Below are 23,346 nucleotides of genomic sequence, written 5' to 3' on the forward strand. Positions count from 1 at the left end.
GGCTGACAAATTCTGAATCCCCACTAATCATTCCTAATATCCTCAGGAGAGAGAAAACTGTCCACTTTTTGCCTCCTAGTGGACATTTACAGCTGTCTTTGAGGTACTTTTGCAAAAAAAAATGGAATATGAATTTGACCAGGCCTCTAACAATTAGTTTATTAAAAATACAGTGGACACAGGGATGTTGATTGATACTAGAAACATTGAACCAGCAAATTCTTCAAGATTTTTCAAAAGAAAAATAATCATAAGAAACATTTTTAAAAAATAAATTACTGGCCGGGCGGTGGTGGCGCACGCCTTTAATCCCAGCACTCGGGAGGCAGAGGCAGGCGGATCTCTGTGAGTTCGAGGCCGGGCTGGACCGATAGCCTCCGAAACAACACAGAGAAACCCTGTCTCGAAAAAACAAACAAAAACAAAAAAAAAAACAAAAAAAATAAATTACTGTAGATTAAAGGAAACCTAAAATGGCTGGAGAGATGGCTCAGTGGTTAAGAGTGTGCACTAAATCTAAACGATTTCTCAGGGTCCCAGGAAATGATTTGTGGGTACATCTACTTTTTAAATGTATTCTAGTCATTGACATGCCTGAAGGTAACTGCTCTGATAGTTATAGTTGGTTTTATGCAACTGGGTTAAGTCCTGTCTGTGAAGTTTCCCTGAATCCTCAAGCATGAGGTTTACCAGATGTCTAGTGCTTCACTAACAGTACACTCCAAACCTCTGTTCTACAGAAGCAGCAAATGGGACCAGTAGCCATGGAGGAAAGAGTGGCACCTCCAGTTCCACTCCATCCCGCCCAGGGAACTACTCTTTGTCACCAAGACCTAGCTACACATCCATAGACCAAGGTACAGTGTGTGTGTGTGTGTGTGAGAGAGACAGACAGACAGACAGACAGACAGACAGACAGACAGACAGACAGACAGAGACAGAGAGAAAGAGAGACAGAGGAGAGAGAGAGGAGCTATGCGCATTTGTACATATGGGAGGAGCCAAAAGTCCACATTAGTTGTCTTCCCCTATAGCTCTCCACATTGTCCTTTGAGACAGGGTCTCTCACCGAACCCAGAGTCCACAGATGGAGTAGACTGGCTGATCAGTGATCCTAGGATCCTCTTGTTTGCACGGCATTGATTTTAAAGGCATATGCCTCTGTGCCTGGCTTTTTTACATGAATTCTGAAGACTGTCCTCAGGCCCTCATGTTTGTGTGGCACTTTCACCAACTGAACCATCCCCTTAACCCGGGATTAATTTTGAACAATTTTCTGAACACACACTGTAGAGCCTTGCCTTTGCTTGAAACACAACATTTTGAAATTTTATGGTTGATGTGAACAGTAACTGTTAAATGTCTTGGGGATTCTACATGAATAAACCTAACTGGGAAATAAGTGTTTAATCAAAATTACAGTGAAGAACCCTGAAAACTCATATCTGTCTTTTACTTACCAAAGTACAGAACTCTATCTGAGCATGACCAAGAATTGTCCCACAATTTAACAGAGATGTCAATGGAATCAAATGATATAATCTGTTTAAAACTGTAAAGTGTAAAACAGCATGGGGTTACAATTGTTAGTGTGGTGTTGGATTGTGAGTGTGACTTTTCCCAACTCCATCATTGCCCATAGGACAGTGACTCAGACAAAGGAAATGCCATTGATCCCTTGGTATTATTTCTCTCTCCCCACTGACGCGGACAAAGCTGCTTTCCCTTTTTGTTTTCAGCTAACATGTTCATTTCTGGCCCACCTAAGAAACGACACCGGGGATGGTATCCTGGGTCACCTGTCTCCCAATCTTCTCTAGTTGTGCCTGTTCCCACAGTCCGTCCTCTTTCAAGAACTGGTGAGATTTTAACTGAAGATGTATTTCAAAGTTTTTCTTTAATTAGCTGAGATAGTTCTGCTGCTACCCGTATCCTTTGAAGATAAATGCCGTCAATCAGTCATTGTGATTAGTAGTATTCTGTAAGGGTACTGATAGTAGTTAATATTTTGTCTCTATAACATAGTCCTTCCCTATAAGTTCATGTGCTATTACAACTGATCTTAGTTTTAACCATGTAATTGATAAGTTATTTGTTGCACAAGGCCTGATGCTAACAACTCAACCAGTACAGGGCACATACGTACTTGCTTTGTCAGCAATGGTCTTAGAGTTGACCTTCTAGATTTGTTCTCTGTGTGATACGTCTTGGTACTTTGGCTTTCATGGTTGAGTCTGCAACTACACTATTAAAAGTTACCTGGCCCTCCTTCATGCTACCCAGAACTGTGTCCAAAGGTATCCACAGCTAAGTGTTCAAACATTTGTCTACCTGTTCTACTAGGTAGACAATAACAAGTGTCCCAACCCCCAAGAACTACGTAGGGGGTCTTTAAAATTTTTAATTTGCTTAGTTTTAAAGACTGATAGAAATCTAATATATGCAAAGAACTATGACTATATTTATCACAGGTGATTCCAGGTAGAAATGATTAATGGTGTTTCTGTTTTCCATTTTATGTAATAGAAAACCACATTTTGGTTACTAGGGCATGGTAACTATGAAACACAAAGCTAAGTCCATAAGATGGCTTAGAAGATGCCACCAGATCATCAGTGGTCATTATCCACAGTGAAATGATTGTGGTTGATTTGATTCTTACCTCTGTTTTTCTTCTAGTTTTCTTCAATGCATATATTAATGAAAAAGAAACCACACACAGTAAACTATTAGACTTCTAAAGTATGAAAACTGCAGTTTTCCTGAAGTTTTTCAGTTAGCCCATGTCTAATCTTTCTTGTCTAACAACTTTTTTTCTTTCCAGAGCCCCTCTTATCTACCCCAGTTCCACAGACCCCCTTAACTGGAATTCTCCAGCCTCGGCCTGTCCCTGCAGGGGAAACGGTGATTGTTCCTGAAAACCTGCTGAGTAACTCAGGAGTCAGACCAGTGATCCTGATAGGTAAGGTAGAGGAATTCCATCGTCTAGACTCCTGTGTCTCCAGCCCCTGGTCTGTGGGCTCGTTCTCACACTCATGAGTCTATATATTTGTCCTTATTGATTGTATCAGCTTCCATTGCCAGTCCCTTCATGCAGTATTAAGCACATGGTTTGAAGCTGAGAGTAACACTCTGAACCCCAAGGAATCTCTCCAGTGGGGGATTCAGGAAACAACAGTTACCACACACTAGGATAACATCATGACACACTGGAATAGGAGAGCTGTCAGAGGCTCACAGCCAAGAGCTTCGAGACGTCTTGGGAGACAGGGTTTACCTCCGTCTGGAAGGATCTTAGAAATCCTTCAGACCCTGAGATTCAAGCTGTGTACCGAAGCCTGCTCAAAGTGGTCAGGCTGAGGAAGCAGACAGTCCAGCCATAGGAAGCCAAACCCCAGAGCAAAAAAGACAAGCTAAGCCAACCCACAGGTCTCCCCAACGAACCAGGCACCCCTGGGGCATTGGTCTCTATGAGCCAGCATCTTTGTAGAGCCAATCCTCCCCTCCCCGGCTGCTGAATGCCAGTGAAAGCAAAAGTTGCTTAGGTGTCTAAATTCTAGGATTCCAGCTCTTAATTGAGTACCTTTCATACCCATATCTGAAGGCAGGGTGTGTTAACATTAGTCATTATCTGCTCCTGTGGTGGCCTGACTCTGTTGACTTGGGTGTTTTCACTTCAAGCTTTATCAGGTCACTTTGTCCACTGATCTTGGGTCTGGAGATGTTGGGGGAATCCCAGTGATTTAGATTCCACGTGGCTCAGAGAGATCTTAACATCAGCATAAAGCAGCTAAGTCTTAGGATGAGGAGGAATGTGGGGGCCCTTCGTTCTTTTGACATGTGACTTTCAGAAAGTCTCACAGAGGCCAAGTATGGTGGCACATGCCCTTAGTCCCAGCATAGGAGATCTCTGTGAGTTCAAGGCTAACCTGGTCTACATATTGAGGTCTATCCAGAGCTACTTAGTGGGACCCTGTCTCAAAGGAAAGTGTCACAGAAAGGGATAGTTCTCTTTACTGCACCACCAAAGCAGGGTACCTTTTCAATGTATTTCTAAAGCATCCCCTGGCTTTCAGAAAAACTAACAAAAATATCAATATGGAACTGAAGTGATGGGTGAGTTGTTGAGAACACTTGCTGCTCTTGCAGAGAACCAAGGGTCAGTTCCTAGCTCCCATGTGATGGCTCATAACTACCCTTAGCTTCAGTTTCAGGAGATCCAACACCTTTTTCTGAACTCTGTGGACACCAGATACACACACAGTGCACAGACACATATGCAGGCAAATACTCACGCACATAAAAATCTGAAGGAAAAAACCCAAAACACACTAATATGGTAAAACGAGTAGGAAATCTCTAAGCACTTGCTACTAGTTAGTAGAATATTGTTACTAGTTAGCTTAACTCCCCCCACCTCCCAGAACACTGGGAAACTGAAATGTTTTTTTGTTTTTTTTTTAAGATTTTTTTTATTTATTACATATACACCAAACTGAATTGTAGATGGTTGTCAGCCACCATGTGGTTGCTGGGAATTGAACTCAAGACCTCTGGAAGAGCAGTCAGTGCTCTTAACCTCTGAGCCATCTCTCCAGCCCCCGGGAAACTGAAATGTTATAGTCCGCTTTCTCATCTGAAAAGAAAGTTGATCAGGAACTATTTATCACCGCATCGATCCTCTGTGACACAACTATAGTGTTCACAGAAGCCCTCCTGTGGGAAACGTGATATAACTGGAGTGGCCCCCCTCAGCTTCTGTAGAACATGTAACATGCAGGTGAATTCCTGACGGTGGCTGTCTAACAGGGCACAGGGTTTCTGAGCATGTCGCTGAGGTGGTGTGCCTGACTGGAATTCAGAAGTGCTTACTGACTTGTTTCTTTGGGGGCAGGCTACGGAACTTTACCCTATTTCTATGGAAATGTTGGTGACATTGTTGTGAGTCCTCTGCTGGTGAATTGCTACAAGATTCCACAGTTGGAAAACAAAGATCTGGAGCAATTAGGGTTGACTAGCACCCAACCCCTGAGTGTGGAAAATATGATCCTTCTGACTATACAGTATCTTGTGCGGTTAGGTAAGTTGCTCTCCAGAGGGCTAGGAGCCTTTTAATTTATATTTTTTAATTATTTGAGTGTGCTGTGTACTCGTTCTATTCTTCTGCCTGCCCGGCTCATATGTTCTTTCTAAGTTTCTCCTTCTACCCAGTCTTCAGACTTTTTGCCTTCCTCTCCACAGCTTTGCTTTTTCCCTTTCCGCCACGCTTGTCATAAAAGAGGCAGATTGCTCCCTCTAGTGCACAGGTTCATGATGCCCTAGCCCATGTGGGAAGGAAGGCCTTAGGGAAAGAGGGACACAAAGGTCATGAACCCTTCACTTCCTCTGAACCTACAGTGAGTACTGGCAGGTGTCCTGACAACAGTGTGGTGGCTCAGCAACATTTACATTGAAATGTCCTTTATTTTGCAAACTGCAGTGAGTCATCAAATATACAGCCTAATTACACATTCTCTCTGGGATTCACACCATTGATTTGTTTGGGAAAATGTTTGAGGTGCAAATTTTCATATACTTTTTTTTGTTTGTGCTCATGAGGGTTTTTTTTTATGTTACAAAGTTCTATGGTGTTAAGAAACCACAAAAATACTGAGATACGATTTTTTTTTTAAGCAAAAGTTTCAGCAAACCAGACAGCCTTCCAGTGTAGCAACACTAGCAAGGACATTTAATTTCCTAGGAGACTCCTTGATATGGGCTCCACCCTATGTGAGCTCTGCCCTAACAGGGTTTTTTTTAAGCCACATTTTTCAGTGGAACCCACTTTCATAATAAATCTGTAACTTAAACTGTACTTGTTATAAAATCACCTCGTAAACTTAAATCTCCACACTTTGGACTGTGGACTGTCTTCTAGGCCTGGAAACACACCCAGATGCTCCCGAAAGCAGTGCAAACAGTGTCAGGGTGTGCTCTCAGGAAGGCAAGCAGGCCAGTCCGTCTGTCTTTTCTTTTCAATGCTAATAACCTTCCAAGAAAACCAGGGTCCTACTTAATTAAATGAAAAAAAAATCTTCTTTCAAGTTATTAAAAACCTCTTAACTTAGAGATTTCTGATTTAATTAAACTCCTATTTTGCTCTTCAGGGTCAATTATCTGCAGAATTTTACTTCCAGTCGTTAGGTCTGTTGGTATATAGTATAAATAGCTCACCCATTCCTGCCTCCCCTCCCTCCCTCTCTCCCTCCCTCCTACCCTCCCTCCCTACTTCCTTTTTTCCTTCTTTCCTTCCTTCCTTCCTTCCTTTTTTTCACCTAGATTTGTGAATTTGGACTTCTCTGTCTCCCAATAAGCTGTTCTGGTATGCATGAAAAAAAATTGTTCTGTCCCTCTAGGTTTGAGAAGCAACAAGAATATTTTGACATAGGCATAGATTATAGACATTTTAAAAAGTCATACAAACTTCTAAAATGACAACTTTAATACTTCTTTCTCTGAGCACTGACAGGGAAAAAGAAAAGCAATATTCTTCAGAAAGAAAGGGCCTTTCTATGGCAGTCCCTTACAACGTTTTTCTGTTACTTCACAAGCTGCAAACCTTTTGAAGTAGATAATGGAACCATCGAATCCAGGTGGGCTCCAGGCCTGCTGGAAACATGTTCCTTCCTATTGTGGTGGCTCCATCTGGAAAGCCATCAGAGCTGATGTCCCAGGAGATAGCTCTCAGAGGGAAAATTACCGTCACAGAGCTGGGGAGAAGTGGGGAAAAGAATCCTAGAATCCAGTCAGGACTGGGAGTGGTAGTGGAATGGGAATCGTGTGTGGTTCTAACCTGAGTGCACGCACCCCCCCACTTTGCTTTTTTTTTTTAATTTTATTTTCCAGTTTAAATTTAGATAAGAAATGAGGTTGCTTCACAAGTCAGCTCCAGGTCCCTCTCCCATTCCCTCCCCTCCTCCCGTGCCCTCCCCCCAACCCCCCCCCATTATCCCCTCATTTCCCCAGGGAGGGTGAGGCCCTCCATGGGGGTGTGCATAGTCTGTCATTTCATATAGGGCAGGGCCTAAACCCTTCCCCAAGAGTTCAGGGTGAGAGTGCACCTCACAATGTTCTATGGGAGTCCAAAGTCCGTGTGTATACTTGGGATGGGTACTGATCTGCTGCCCAAGGCTCAATAGATTCCCTAGGCCTCCTCACTGATACCCCCCCCCTTTGCTTTTAACAGTGATTCAATCAAAATTTTAAGATTACAAAGAATTCTGGGAACATGCTATACCACTTTATTTTCCCAAATGCCTTTGCATGGATTCATTGCGTGTCCAAGAGAACGTGTTGCTGGCTCCTGGTCTGTCCTGGGTCTCTCACAACTATGAACTGGGCCACTGAACATTTCAGGTTTTCAGTGAAAGACACTGGGAAATGGAGACAGGGCCTCCTGCATTTCCTTTATCATGTGCTCCAGCAGAAGAAAGTTATAAAAGAAACGACCACTTTACCTTCATTTCATTGTACGAATTAAGCTAGTTTGCACTCGCTACACAGCATGAATGGGGAATACAAACCATGATGCTAATTTTTTGAAGCTGAGTGAGGATCAGAGGTCGAGTGACTCCCAACTGATTTAAAAGCAAATCCAACCACTCACTACTACCTAGCAAGGGATAGGGGTGGCAAGGATATGAGAAACCCATGTTTTAGGCTGGGTGGGTAGAGTCCTGGGGATCCAACCCAGAGCCTCACACATCTGCCAGGTTATAGAAAGTGCCAGGCTATAATCCCTCTAGCTCCAGAAACAAACTTAATGTAAGCAACAGGGCTTTCTTGTTTCTGTGTACAGAAAACAAGCACCTGTCTATGAGGTTCCATTCTCCCTAGCCCTCAACCAGCCCTTGCTTCTCCAATATAATTTACTTATTTGTTGGAATGTGTTCTATCTTTAATGATATATATTGTATTATCCCACCTGTCTTTTAAAAAATAATAATTAAAGCCCCGATTTTCTTACTGCCATCAGAGGGAGGATAGTTTCTGACTCTTGGAGTTGCCTTCCAGACAGAGGTCCCCTACCCTTACCTCTGTGCTGTAGCCTGGGGTTAAAGCCAGGACTGAGCCTCAGATCAGAGATACTGAAAGGTCTGTTCCAGCTGACAGGAGCCCTTGAGTCTCAAGTCTCAGATTCACGCAGGGAAAAACCGGCAGAACAAGTCAACAAGTCCCCTAGGTTTTAATTTAAAATAAGGGTAGAAATATTAGTTACTTTGCACCACTTGGATGCTGGCTGATTTTGTTCTGAAGACTGGTTAAGTTTCTAATGACAATAAGAAACAAAACCCTCTAATTCCAGGGTCACAGGTCATCAGTGTAAGCTTAGCTCAATTATGTCAGGAGAAAGAGGCCAGATGTCATATTCAGCAATCTAGAGGACAGGGGAAAGTTGGAGGCTGCGTAACATGGAGATTGGGAAAAATACTTAATTGTCCTGTGGAGAATGTCAAAATTAGGTGAGGACAGCACATTAAAGGATTTTTAAAGTATCTGCATAAAACGAAAATTGATTATACACCAGTGTGTTGGCTCATTTTCTTAGTCATTAGCAGAATCTCATGGTGAGGTTGGGAAGTGATCACCTCCCAGGACATGCAACAGAATTGGTCTTGCCCCTTATCATATCTTCCTTGAAAGAGAGCATCCATAAAAATATAGGAGAACAGAGCCTGAGGTTTAGAAATTGAGGCCAGAGACAGGTGAAGAGGGAATTTCCCATTTGTAGGTGGTTGGCAGGAGCTGTGACTTGGGACCACTGTGAGATAAAGGCACAAACTTGCTGATTGGAGTGTGGTGGGTTAGAGGAGATTTTGGATGCTAGGTGCTGTGTGTTTTCTCTCTTCTCTGATCATCTAAATTCTGGTTGTAATTCTCCTTGATATAGGTCATGACCAGATACCTCTCAGGGAAGAATTTGAGCAAATCATACTGAAAGCTATGCAAGAATTCACTGTGAGAGAACGGGTCCTGCAGATGGGTGCTCCGTGTGCACCCGTGTCACCGGGACAGCTCCCCTGGCTCGCTAGGTTAGCTGCCAGCGTGTCTCAAGACACGGTTCATGTCATTGTGACCCAAAACTCTCTGGCAGAGGGCATTTCAGAGACACTGAGGCTCCTCAGTGAAATCAAACACTATCAGAGGCTGCCGGATTATGTTGTAGCAATCTGTGCATCGAAAATCAGAGGGAATGAATTTTGTGTGGTGGTATTAGGTAAGTACGGTTGGGACTCAGTCTTGTCGCTTGTTAAATGCATTCGTTCTGTTGTGTGCATTTGAAAAGTAGCCACTGGGTGTTTCCAGCATCCACCTGATTAGTCTCTGGCTAATGGCTGTGGCTTGGGTTTCTCCTCCCAATTTTAATTTCCCTGTCTTTCTCAGATGAATTGTTAAAGCCTCAGTGTGGGCACCTGGTTCTGCAAACATTCTTTTAAAGCTAACTCTTGAAACAGTTTCCCTCATCTCATGTAACTTCTGTCCTTCAAAGGTTTTGCGAGTGTTGGGGCTGGACAGATGGCTCCAAAGTTAAAAGCACTGGCTGCTCTTGCAGAGAGGACCTGGGTTTAATTCCCAGCACCCACATGACAGCGCACAGCTGTCTGTAACTCCAGTTCTGTGGGATCCAACACCCTATTCTGATTTTCAGGATCCTACAATGCATTTGTGGCACATCTCTCTCTCTCTCTCTCTCTCTCTCTCTCTCTCTCTCTCTCTCTCACACACACACACACACACACACACACACACTAAATTGTAAAGGCTTTGCAAGTGCCTGTGCCAGCCAGTCCCATTTGCCAAGAACTCTCCACACTGAAGAGCCTACTCTACAACAGCCCATAAGAAAATAGAGAAATGACAAAATGTGCTCTGTGCTGACTCTGCCAGGTGCCATCTCTCAGAACCATCAGCACTCGGACTGTCATTTCTCCTGTCTTCACTGGATGGTTCCCACTACTTTCTAACAAAAAGATCAAATCCCATCCACACTCACAAACATGCCCTGACCAAACTCTCCACCCATGCATGCTTCTGTGTTTCCTGGCTGTGTGATCATTCGTATGTTTAATTCTAAAAATAGTTCCGCATAAGTTTTTAAAGCTGGGCGGTGGTGACGCACGCCTTTAATCCCAGCACTCGGGAGGCAGAGGCAGGCGGATCTCTGTGAGTTCGAGGCCGGGCTGGACTGACAGCCTCCGAAACAATACAGAGAAACCCTGTCTTGTAAAAACCAAAAAAAAAAAAGTTTGTTTTTAAGATAACTACACACAACAACCATGTAAACACACTGTTGTGTTTTCCATGGACTTCTCTGGCCTTTACATATATGCATGTATACATTTTTTTCAATTACAATCTTCAAATTGATGTTTCCAATAGATCTTTCGACATTCCATGGCCTTCTTAATCAAGTCCCTGTAGTTATAGGCTTCTGTCATTTCTGTGTTTATCAGCTAATGTTGCAGCAAGCATGCGCTCCAGCCATGGGTCATCACCCTACTCTCTTGTCCTTCAGGGCAGCGTCAGTCCCGGGCTCTGGCAGAAAGCATGCTTACCACAAGTGAGTTTTTGAAAGAAATTAGTTATGAGCTCATCACAGGAAAGGTCAGTTTCCTGGCATCGCATTTCAAAACCACCTCATTAGGTAAGTGGTTTTAAGATGGGCCACCCTGCCAGCCCTCGTTGCGTGATTGTCTGAATTTAATTCTTAGCCTGTCGGGGATGAAGGTGGGGCTTAAGCTTGCTGGCTGAGCTCTCCTTTGGAGTGGCTTATCCTTACTCATGGTGACTAACACCACAGGAAGCCATGTGAGGTCCAGAGGAAGGACAGGGAGTACAGCCTCAGCTCAGCTGTGACTACGTGACCTCAGGCTGTTTTCTCTGTCTCTCCCTGGACCTGAGATTTCTCATATGTCAGATAGAAACAAAGCCGGTCCATTCTGCCTGTTTTTGTACATGATTCAAGCCAAAAGAGAGCCGTGCTGAAAGTATGCTGTTTGTAAGCATGTACCCACAGGGTGGATGCCACTGAGAATAGCTCTTACTACAGATGGCCAGAGAGATGGCCAGGTAGGAATTCTGACATAATTGCAGGCCAGCTTACAAATCTGGATGAGAACCCAGCCCACCTGTCTCATCTGATACTGATAAGAATCACTCAGGCACATTGCTTATTATAACCTTCTTAAATCCACTGTATTTTGACATAGGTGACGACCTGGACAAGCTGCTAGAAAAAATACAACAAAGAAGAGGAGACAGTGTGGTCACCCCTTTTAACGGTGACCTTAATGAGTGTGTGTCACCTCAGGAGGCTGCTGCTATGATCCCCACACAAAACCTGGGTAATGTGGCCTGAGGCTGAAGGAAGGAATCAGTCCTTGGGACAGATACTGTAGAAGCTAAAACAAAGCACAAAACAACTCAGGGTTTTGAGGAGTCCCCAAACCATAGGTTACAAAAGGGTTTTCATTGTCCTGGGTGGTAAACTGAGTCCAGACTTTGCTGTGTGGTCTTCTCCTTGGAGTCTTTTTCCTGACAGGTTCCTGTTCATCTGCACTGTCTGGCATTAAATTTGGTATCTTCTTGCCTCAGGGAGTTCCTCTTTTTTAATTTTAATTAATTTATTTTTTATGTGTGTGTGTGTCTTTTCTGGCTTTATTTCTTTTGGGTTTTCAAGACAAGGTTTCTCCATGTAGTCCTGGCTGTCCTGGAACTCACTCTGTAGACAAGGCTAGCCTAGAACTCATTATGTAGCTGAGTCTAGTCTTAACCTTCTAACGTCTATCTCCAAAACTCTGGGATTACAGGCATGTGTCTGTACACTTGGCTGGATCCTCAGAGTTTTTTCCTGTTCTTACCCAGAGAATTGTCATGCTTGCTGGGGGCCTCAAATAGCTTCATGAAACATGTAGGCTGCAGGTTATGCAGAACTGACTCACTTTTCCCTGAGTCCCTGACTTGTCCCTTCCAGGCAGACAGAACAATGTCACCTCATATCATCTGTGCTGCAGGAGTCAGGGGCCCCAGTGGTAGGCAGTGGCTGGCCGGGGAGGAGGAAACAGATTATTAGATTGTGTGCCTTGGTATTAAAGATTCCTTCCCCAGTTCACTCATTATAGGGATATCATAAGACAGAATAGGAAAACAAACAGAAAGGAAACATTACCCCCTGCCCCATAAGCTGCTAATGATGGCCATCTGGCCTCCTCTGCCTAGGAATGCATCACTTATATAGAGGATCACTCAGGCAACGAAGGTCGAAGCAGGCCTTGGCTTCACCTTCCTGTAAAAGCAAATATGAATATGGGCCACCAAGTATCTTGGCTTCTGAGCAGTATTTTGTAATACAGCAATCATTCAGCAAATCTAAAGTGGATTTATAGTAACTGTTTTGAATTGTTAATAAGTTTAGAATTTGCTCCGCAGGTACAGGTTGCTTGTAGCCCAGGCAAGTGGCCTGATTTAGAGTCCCAGAACCCATGTAAAAGTGGAAGAAGAGAACCAACTCCTTTGACCTCCACACATATACTCCCGCACGCCATATATATTATGCGTGCATATGTAATAATAATAAACTAATTATTCTTAATTCCCAGAATGCATATAAATCTCCAAGTACAGCCTTGGTTCACTGTTTAAGAAATGTTGCGCTAAGTGACTAGAGAAATGGCCAAGCAGTTGAGAGCACTGACTGCCTTGCAGAGGACCAAGGTTTCATTCCAGCACCCGCACGACAGCTCATAACGATCTGTAACTCCACTCCCAGGGGATCCAACACTCCTCTGGCCTCTGAGGGAACCAGGCACGTACATGCAACCAAAACACTATACACATTTTAAAATTTTTTTATTTTAAAAAGAAATGTCAGCCAGGCATGATGGTACATGCCTTTAATCCCAGCACTCGGGAGGCAGAGATGGGTGGACCTCTGTGAGTTCAAGGCCACTCTGGTCTGCATATTGAGTTCTAGGTCAGCCAGGGCTACATAGTGAGACCCTGTCTCAAAATTAGTTAATCAATTAAAAAGAATTGTTTGAAGCCAGAAAGATGGCTCCATAGGTACAGGTAATTATCACCAAGCCTGATGACCTGAGTTCAAAACCCAGGGCTTACATGGTAGAATGAGGAAACCAAGTCCTGCAGGCACCCTACAATTTCTGCATGTATGTTATGGCATATGGACACATGCACACCTACAAACACATGCACGCACACTAAAACTTAAAATAATTTTTATAAAGAAATGGTCCTTGGATAAATGTTGTCTTGTATTTCATCAAACTTCAGAGTTTGCTGACTTAAATTATACATACAAATCTCTATATACATTTGGTTCCCAGCCAGCCAGTCAGCCGGCCAGCCTGTGAACTAAGGAACAAGTAACCTATTTATGTTGGAAGACAGGTGTGTTTCATTAGTACTTTTTTTCAGTTCTACTTATGTGTATGTATGTGTTTGTGTGAATGTAAACCAGGCGTGTTCAGGCGTCCACAGGGATCAGAAGAGGGTATTAGATCACCCAAGGTTGTGAGACATGGGTGCTGGAAACCAAACTCTGGTTCTTTGCAAGGACAATGTTTGCTCTTAACCACTGAGTCATCTCTTCAGCCCCTTCATTGGAAGTCTTTGTGGGTAAACATATGTATATATTCATGCACGCTAGATAGATGGCCCAGTGGTTAAAAGCACTGAATGCTCTTCCAGAGGACCCAGTTCAGTTCCCAGCATCCACATGTCCACTGACAGACATCTATAGCACCAGTTCCAGGAGGTCCAGTGTGCTCTTCTGGCCTCTTTGGGCACTGGGTATACACATAGTACACAGACAGACATGCAGACAAAATACTCATATGCATAATTTAAAAACTATTGGTGCTAGTATTGCCTTTTCTTTCCTGGTGCTGGGAATCAAACTCAAGGCCCCACATACCTGGAGGTGTGCCCCTACCTCTGAGCTGTTCACCCAGCTCTACTGTTGAGACTTACAGCATTAAGCTCTGTCGACAAGGATACCTCTGTATCAGGCTCCACCTCAGTCAGTGTCCAGTGGAGCTAGGGTATTATGAGTACTGGCTACCTCAGCTACACCTCAGTTGGCTTTATACAACTTTAATTAGCACTGGTTAATTAGGGCCTTGTGGTTTGTTTCAAACTGCCAGCCCGTGTCCCTGATACAAAGCAACCCTTCCAAGAAGGCGTGGCAGTTGCCCGCCCTGGCAGTTTGCTCATTTACTCTTGGACCTTGTATTGTCTGTGGGGAGGGCTGATGTCTTGGTAAGAACTTGTAGTAATACTGACATTCATAGAGTATCTGGAAAGTGCGGCACATCACCCATTGAGAGGCCAGCTGGCTGTGTCACAAGGCCTGTCTCTGGATAGTCCTGGCGTCAGCACTGGCCGTGACTTCACCTCCTAGGCCTGCCAGGTCACAAGTGCTGGCAAAGCCAAGCCAAATAGGAAGAAAGGTGAAGGATGTGTCTCTGGTCCATGTTGTCTAGTCAGAGAGGGGAGATTTCAGTGTTGCAGCTGACTTGCTGAAGAAGAAATGGTTACTTTGGTACCACCCAGAGAAACTTAAAGGAATCCCACAGTATTAGAGCTACAGCATTGCCTCCCTCCCTAGACAGGGCCTGGGCTTGAGCACTCGGCAGTGCTGAGAGTCTTAGAGAACTGAATATTGCCTTTCTGCAGCTGAGTCCTAGTCCAGCTGTGACGGTATGATCTGTCTCCACTATTAGGAAAAGAATTGTAAGATAATCCACCAGTTTTTAAGTAATGCACTTGTAAAACTGCCATATCCAATTCTCTAGTATATCTTCTCAATCAGGTTTTAGGGTGGAAATAGGCAAATCCATAAAACTCCATATTAAATGAGAATAGCAAGTGAGAATTCTTGATCATGAGACATTGCTTTTCCCTTGTGTTTTATGTCTCCGTATGGATTCATAATGCCTGTCAAAGAACTGAATTAATATTGTTCTTATAACTTTTTTTAATTTTAGATGTAGATAACGAAACCTTCCAAATTTATCAACCACAGCTCACAGTTGCCAGAAGACTCTTGTCCCAGGTGTGTGCAATCGCGGACAGTGGCAGCCAGAGCCTGGACCTTGGCCACTTTAGCAAAGTGGACTTCATCATCATCGTCCCACGATCAGAGGTTCTGGTCCAGCAAACTCTCCAACGAGTTCGACAATCAGGTGAGAGTGAACTTTTCTATAGTTTAGTTCTAGCATTGGAGCCCTTCATCCCTTCCTCTCACTGAGTCCAAATGTTTAGAAGGCATTTGTTTGTTTATTTATTTACTTACTTACTTACTTACTTATTTACTTACTTATTGGTTTTTCGAGACAGGGTTTCTCTGTATTGTTTTGGAGGCTGTCCTGGAACTGGCTCTGTAGAGCAGGCTGTCCTCGAACTCACAGAGATCTGCCTGCCTCTGCCTCCTGAGTGCTGGAATTAAAGGCGTGCGCCACCAACGCCCGGCTTTAGAAGACATTTAAAACATTCTTTAGTAATAAAAAAATAGTTGAAGGAATGTATAATCTATCTGTAAGCTTTCTCCCAGACCTGTGGCCCTTGGAGGCCAATGCTAAATTGATGCGTGTGTTTGCCGGATGCTGTAAGTTTGTGATGCCATGCGCTGGACTGCAATCTGGTCATTCACAGTTTAGGGAGGCGTAGCCTCTTGGGACGCTGAGTCAATACCACTTGAATTCTTCCGGTGCCCAGGCAGCTCATTTCTCGGTGTGAGTTTTCAAACATTCAGCAGGTTGCCGGCACATTTTCAATGCAGACACCAAAACACCACCTTCATCAGTAACAAGAAGCCTAGTTAAAATTATTTCCAGGAACAAGGAAGCATTTCCCTCTAGAACATAGAAATGGCAGAAAGCAAAAATTTTATAAGCCTGAGATAAATATATCTCTTCATGAAAATAAAATTTGACTTGAGTTATAAAAGACTACGAACAATTTAGGAAATTGGGATAGCTAAGAAAATGCTGACTTTTCTATAAACTAGGCTTTTATTAGGTGTTTGTTTGTTTGGTTGGTTGGTTGGTTGGTTGGGTTTGGGGTTTTTTTGTTTTTGTTTTTGTGTTTTGAGACAGAGTTTCTCGTGTAGCCCTGACACTTGCTCTGTGGACTATGCTGGCCTCTACCTTCTGAGTGCTGGGATTAAAGGTCTGTGCCACCCACTGCCTGACAGAAACCGGGTTTAAAAAGAAAATTTTAAGTGTCAAATTCCTTCTGGTTATCTTACCTGGGGGAAAGACACAGAGCTTAGATGGAGAATTAATCTTTTTGCCACATTAAAGAATTTTATTGTCATTATAGTTGAAAACAGAAAATTGAATGAATTCAAAGTCCTAAAAGTGTATGTAGCTTGCAGATTCTACACCAGTAGAGATTGTCTGTCAAACTTTATACAGATTTCCAGGGAATCTTTTAAAATGCAGATTTCCCCCCAGTAGTCTAGGGAGCCCCCAGACTGTACTTTGCCCAAGCTTCTGGGTGCTATTGGTCAAAGGAAAACACTTTGAACAGCATGACCGTATATGAAATCTTCCCTTATGAGTTCCAGGGGCTAACAGTAGGTTTTCACCTATCTCCCTGGCTGCGGCTGACACATGGGACGTGTTGTCTACAGCTTCAAGAGGCCTCAGTGCAATTTGCTTTAATTCTCTGAATGCCAAACTACACAATGGCCGTTTGGAGATAAGGAAAAGGAGGGAAACCTTTCTTGATGGCTGTTCTAGAGGCTCCCTCAACTCTGATCACTGTTTTCGTCCCTCCCCTCCACGCTGGGGAACGAATGGGCCTCCATACTACCAAGTAACTGTCCTGTTACACCTCCAGAGGGAGTACCTTCCCCTGTAGGCTGTTTACTTACACCATTTGGCATTTGCTGCCTCCCTTGGTTTGTGATCTGATATCCTGAGTCATGCTTCAGCAAACACATCATAGCACCTATTCCAAGTGAATGTCATTTGCAGAGCCTTCTTGGGGAATGACTCTCAGGGACCTGCCTTTCCTTCCCTCTACTTGGGGCTCAGGAGATTTTGTCATATATTTTAAGATTGTCATTCTTTAGAAAGATACTAGAATCTGACAGGCTTATAAATCTGGGGTGAGGGGATCCATGTTATAGGCAGATTTGCAAAACTCAAGGCAAATTACAATTTTGACATTATTCACTCTGAGCTTTGGCACACAAAATTTCTTTACAGAATTCTATTTTCATTACATTTGAAAACAGAAAATTTAATGAATTCAAAGTTCTAAAAATGGCTGGAGAGATGGCTCAGAGGTTAAGAGCACTGGTTGCTCTTACAGAGATCCTGAGTTCAATTCCCAGCAACAACATGGAGGCTTCACAACCATCTATAATAAGATCTGGTTCCCTCCTTTGGCCTGCAGGTATATATGCAGACAGAACACAGTATACATAATAAATAAATAAGGATGTTTTAATGCTGGGAGGTAGTGGCACATGCCTTTAATACAAGCACTTGGGAAGCAGAGGCAGGGGGATCTCTGTGAGTTTGAGGCCAACCTCATTTACAGAGCAAGTTCCAGGACAGACTCCAAAAAAGCTACACAGAGAAACCCTGTCTCAATCCCCCCCCCAAAAAAGTGTTCTAAAATGTGGCTTATAGATTCTATACATATAGACAGTGTCTGTCAAAATTCTTACAGACTTACAGGGGATCTTTTAAAATGTAAATAAAATTATTATAGTAACAATCACTTTTATATACTTTAAAATAACTTTCCTTTTTAATTATAGAAAAACATGATCGCGGTGTGTGTGTGTGTGTGTGTGTGTGTGTGTGTGTGTGTGTGTGTTGGAACATGACACAGAACATACATAGAAGTCAAAGAGCAACTTTTGGAAGTCAGTTTTCTGTTTCCACTGTGGGGCCCAGGGGTCACACTCAGGACAGCAAGCATGTTTGCCCTCTGAGTCATCTTTCTGGCCCTATGGTGTTATTTTGGAAAATGAAAGTAACAAAATAGAAAAATGTAAATATTTGTGGACTGAGGTTATAGTTTAGTGGTAGGATATGTACTTAGTATGTACTTAGCATGTTTGAGGCTCTGGGTTCAATTCCCACAAAATTAAACATGTGTAATCATCCCACAGTCAAGAATACCACTATAAAAACTTGGTTGCTGGCAAATTCCCTACCATCCAGGGTTGTACCTCTTCCTGCATGCATCTGTTCCTGCTGCTGATGTCAGTGTGCATATGTTTCCTGGCCATGAAACACTTTTGGAAGGAACATTCTTAATGAATGTACAGTATCTCCTATTATACTCCAAAATGTGTCTTCATATTTAAGTACCTTCACATTTTTGTAACACAACTGGTTAACAGGAAAGTCCATATAAATGCTGCTGTGTAAAGAGCAGTTGTCCAGAATGGACAACTCATTAAAACACTACTTAACTGTCATAGCCATGAAAACAAAAGGTTCCCCAGAAACCATCTGACTCGGTTTCCTCCTATTTCACCATGAAAATGTAGAGCTGAACTTGCCTGGGGACACAGAAGGCAGACCCTCAAGAGAAAACCGTGCCTCCATTGTTGAATGCCTAGAACCTCATTCATGCCTCTCTACCAAGCACCTACACAACTCACGTCATCATGGAGGAAGAGAGGGCAGGATCGGGGGAGGAAGGGTTGACTCCATGGTCTTCTTCCTGCCCATGCTGCCTGTTTCCCTAAAGACCACACTGAGCAGCCAGCTGCTGGGGAGAGGCGCAGACAGGAGGAATGCCCAGGACACTCAGAAAGGGCTGTCCTTGCAGCTTATTTGTTACTGGAAGTAGAAAGATAAAAATAGAACACATTGTGTTGCTCCGACCCAGCACCGGGGTGAAACACGTGTCTCATAACTCACATGCTGATTAGGGCAAGAGGGTATGGAGAACGAAGGAAGGGCAGACAAAACAATACAAAGATATCCAAAGGTGAAAAGAGAAAAGAAATGGGGTCAACCTTCTCAGATTTGCCCAGTAATCTGAAATTGTAACAACTCAGGAAAGTCCACATTCTGTCATTTAGAACACTGAGATCTAGCCACGCTCGGTTCAAAGTGGGTGGGATGAATACTAGTGACTGTTCTTAGTTGGAAGCAGGTATGGTGATACTGATGGAGGACGTGTCTTACTGATGAGGTCAATGAAGCTAACCCAGAGCTTGCACACGTTCACGATAATGAAGAAACTAGAGCTATCTGTTGGTTACGAGTAGATTATCTGGCCCAAGTGTATAAGTCTCCCAAAGGTCTTAGGAAGCCACTCTGACCCAGAACAAAGAGACAAACTCTGGAAATTCCCCCGTGCAAACAGAACTGACTGTGTCTGCTCCTCTCCAGGTGTGCGACCCAGAGAGTGTCCTACTTTGGGAACTGTCAGTTCCTTGTGGACCTTTCTCCTCTGCAGCCACACGTCAAACAGCATATCCATGTCCCTGCTAGATGCTGGAATCATCCACTCAACAGTTCCCAGATGGGGACCACAAATTCCTTCGCTACATAATTAAAGTGTTGGATGCTGTGAGTGGAGAGTCCATTTTTCCAGTTATCTCCATAATTAATTGTTTCCTTTTGTTTAATGATGAGATCTCTCTCCGCTCTCCGCACTGGCTGTTGCAACTTGGGTGTCTGGTCTCCCCTTCTCTCTTAGCAATGCTCCTGCCACCCTTTTCTCCTCTATCCCTAAGGGAAAAAACACTTCAGACTAAAACTGTCTTGCCTCCACCTAGAAACACGTTTATTCACCTATCTCCTGGCCTTCCTTCTGATTGACAGGTTTCCCTCCTGTCTCAGTTCTGCTGCCCTGCCTCTACTCACCTGCTCCCATCCTGCTCCCATTCCCAAAGGCCAGACAACCCTGCCCAGCTCCCTCTTCCAACTACTAAACCAGGAGAGCTTCACTGAGCTCCTGCCCGCTCCCCACCTCTTACCCCCGCCCTTAGCACCCTGCTCCCTGGCTACCAAGCCACTGTGACCACTGAGCTTTTCAGCTTTAACTGAATCTAGATTTTTGGCTTCCAGAAACTTCCCAGCTTTTCTTCCACCCTTACTACTCAGATGTACCCTTAAGGTTCCCTAGCCATGAAGGTGCCTCTAGAACTTTCTCTTCAGCCACAAAGTGAACATTCAAGGAACACGTCTATCTAGCCATTGGTAAACACATCATAAATATTTGCTAAACCAAATTTTTATAGTATTTCTTAAATTGATTTTGTTAAGTGAAAATGTGTTTTAGAAGAAAGAGGTAAGAGCAATAGATAAGATTTGGAATTCCTCTCAAATTAGGTCATTGGAAACACATTCTAGAAATTACCATTGGTCAAGAGTAGAGAGGTCTTCAGTACACAAGCCCAACAGGTGTACCCATCAGGCAGACAGGACCATGGAACTGAATGCTGGTTTTGTGCCTAGAATGCTATTCTTGTGCAGGCCAAGAGCTATTTCCCTGGCAACCCAAGCAACCCCATAGTTTTTTCATAGTCTCTCAAACACAGATTAAAGGACTCTCCCCCAGTGAGAGGACAGAAGGGAGCCAGGATGAAACCACCTAGACAAAAAAGGACCACAAATTCAATGGACTCTGAAAGCAACTAGCAGGATTTTAACCAACTTTTACGGTTTGGATTTTGTTTGTTTTTGTTCCGTACAAAGAGACTACAGAGGGTAAACGAACTGTGTGCTGGCTAGTTTCTGTTACCATGACACCAGCTAGAGTATTTGGGAAGAGGATCCCTCAACTGAGAGAATGTCCTACGAGATCGGCCTGTGGTATATTTTCTTGATTGATAATTGATGTAAGAGGACCCAGCTCATTTGAGAGCAGTGCCGCCCCTGGGCAGCTGGTCCTGGATAGTATAAGGAAGGAGGCTGAGCAAGCTGTAAGAAAAAACCAGTTCCCACCCCCAGGTTCCTCCCAGGACGTCCATCAGTGATGGACTGAGATGTGGAACTGTGATGAAATAAACCCTTTCCTCCCAGGTTGCTCTTGGTCATGGTGTTTATCACAACAAGAGAAACCCTGACTAAGACAAAAGTTGAAATAAATCTTAAAAACTGAGATTTTGGTTTTTGAGACAGGGTTTCTCTGTGTAGCCCTGGATGGCCTGGAATTCACTCTGTAGACCAGGCTGGCCTTGAACTCACAAGAGATCCGCCTGCCTCTGCCTCCCAAATGCTGGGATTAAAGGCATGCACCACCACAGAATACTTTAATAATTTAATATTTTCTTAATATTTATGTGTCATATGATGGGGAGGAAAGTGGGACAATGGAACTCAAGGCCTCCTGGATACTAGGTGAGAATTCTATCCTGAACTATTGCCTGGCCCAAGTTTTACCTCTTTAAAAACTAGTTTCTGTTTTGTTTTGTTTTGTTTTTGTATACCAGAACTTAACAGAAATCTGTCTAATCCACAGATTAATGGGTAAAACTGAAAGTTTTTGTTTTGGTTTGTTGTTGTTATTGGTTTTTTGTTTGATATCTCTTTGATGGGAAAGGCAAGGAATAAAAATCAGGAACATTAAAAAAAAGAAAATTCTTGTTAAAAAATTTAAGAGTAAGGATGTATGTCAGAAAATACTATTTTCTCCAAATAGCAAATGGGGCATTGGGACAGTCCCAGGTCATCCTCGCTGGCACCTGAACATCCAAGAGGTCTCTGATTATCAACATCTCCAATGGTACTGGCCACGTGTTCTGGTCACCATGTGTGATCTGTGGTGCCTGTAAACATTTAGCATGCGTTCTGGGCTTCATTTCCCGTGCAGCCCCATACACAGTAGCGAACTTGCCCAAGGGAGATAATATTTTTCTCCTTCACAAAGAGGACCCTAAGTTAATGTTCAAGTTTTCCTTCAACACATCTAGATTCTGCATTCTCCAATAATGAAAAAAGAACACACACATTCCTCCATTGTAGCCTCTTGGTACCCTTGGATGTCCAAGAAGATTCCTCACTCAAGATGTTTAGTCATTCATTTCTTCAGGGATGCCATGACTAGGGTACCACCTGGTGTCAGTTCCCAGAGAATCAGGTTAATACCATTTAGAAAAGACAGTGGTTCCTAGATACTTCCCTTTTAACTCAGTGAGTAGCAACTTCCTAAGTTCCCACTCATGCCAAAAACAGTTAAGAAGACAGATGAGCAAAGGTGGCTTTTCTCAGAGCCATTTGTAAGCACTTGTTACCATTTCCAGACACTAAGTGTCCGCATTTATTTTTGGGAAACAAAACATGAAGGCTAAAGACAGAAACTAATGAAAATGTTTCTCTTTATGAGATAGAAGAGCTAGGTACAAAAGGGTTATACTTTTCATGCTTAGAACGACTTACATACTTAACACTTCTTATTGCACAAAATGACAGGTTTCATCAGATTTTCACACACATGTTTATAACCTGTGCTCTAATTGTGTCTGCCTTACTGCCCACTCTTTCCCCTGCTACAGCTGGTCCACTTCCTCATCCCAGATATCCTCCCCTCTACTTTCATGTCTCATTTTTGTGGTTAACATATTTAAAAATAATTAAAATGATGAAAGTGAACAAAATTGAATATTAACATAAATAAACACATATATATATTACATATAATACTGATAATACAATTATACAACAAAAAGAATTAGTTCAAACAATCTTTTGATATTGGGTCTCTCTTTGTAACCTTGGCTGTCCTAGAACTTAATATGTATACCAGGTTGGCCTCCAACTTATGGAAATCTGCCTTCCAAGATGGTAATCAAAGGTATATGCCCCATAACCAGTTAAATTAGTTCAAACTTTTTAAAATTTAACTTTATTTTTATGTGCATTCGTGTGAAGATGTCAGATCCCCTGGAACTAGAATTATAGACAGTTATGAGCAGCCATGTGAGTGCTGGGAATTGAACCTGGGTCCTCTGGAAGAGCAGCCAGTACTCTTAACCGATGAGCCATCTCTCCAGCCCCAGTTCAAACTTTTTTTAACACAGTTTTCTTACTGTACATTTGTAATGTGATGTATTTCTTAATTAGTGAAAACAATGAGAAACAACAGACAAAATTTCATAGGGACAAAAATAAACTCACCAAATTACATATTATATTGATAATATAACAGTACAACAACAAAAAAACTAGTTCAGATAAACTTTTTTTAAGATTTATTTTATGTATATGGGTGTTTTGTCTGTGTGTACTTCTAACCACCAGAAAAGGGCATTGGATCCCATAGGACTTCAGTTATAGATGGTTGTGAGTCTCTATGTGGGTGCTG

General features: G+C 43.0%; 1 protein-coding gene across 2 annotated transcripts in view; it reads left to right on the top strand.

The window, feature by feature from the left end:
- Nucleotides 1–23,346, top strand: part of Greb1l (GREB1 like retinoic acid receptor coactivator) — a 224,445-nt gene that overhangs the window by 156,463 nt on the left and 44,636 nt on the right. For both annotated transcript variants that reach the window (XM_021235134.2, XM_005065384.4), the window contains 8 exons: nt 741–857; nt 1,740–1,859; nt 2,825–2,962; nt 4,895–5,080; nt 8,930–9,256; nt 10,556–10,684; nt 11,250–11,384; nt 15,045–15,242. In XM_021235134.2, coding sequence (XP_021090793.1) covers nt 741–857; nt 1,740–1,859; nt 2,825–2,962; nt 4,895–5,080; nt 8,930–9,256; nt 10,556–10,684; nt 11,250–11,384; nt 15,045–15,242 — 1,350 coding nt within the window. The remainder of the gene's footprint in view (nt 1–740; nt 858–1,739; nt 1,860–2,824; nt 2,963–4,894; nt 5,081–8,929; nt 9,257–10,555; nt 10,685–11,249; nt 11,385–15,044; nt 15,243–23,346) is intronic.

This window comes from Mesocricetus auratus, unplaced genomic scaffold (genome assembly GCF_017639785.1).
Source record: "Mesocricetus auratus isolate SY011 unplaced genomic scaffold, BCM_Maur_2.0 Super-Scaffold_100015, whole genome shotgun sequence".
NCBI classification, from domain to species: Eukaryota; Metazoa; Chordata; class Mammalia; order Rodentia; family Cricetidae; genus Mesocricetus; species Mesocricetus auratus.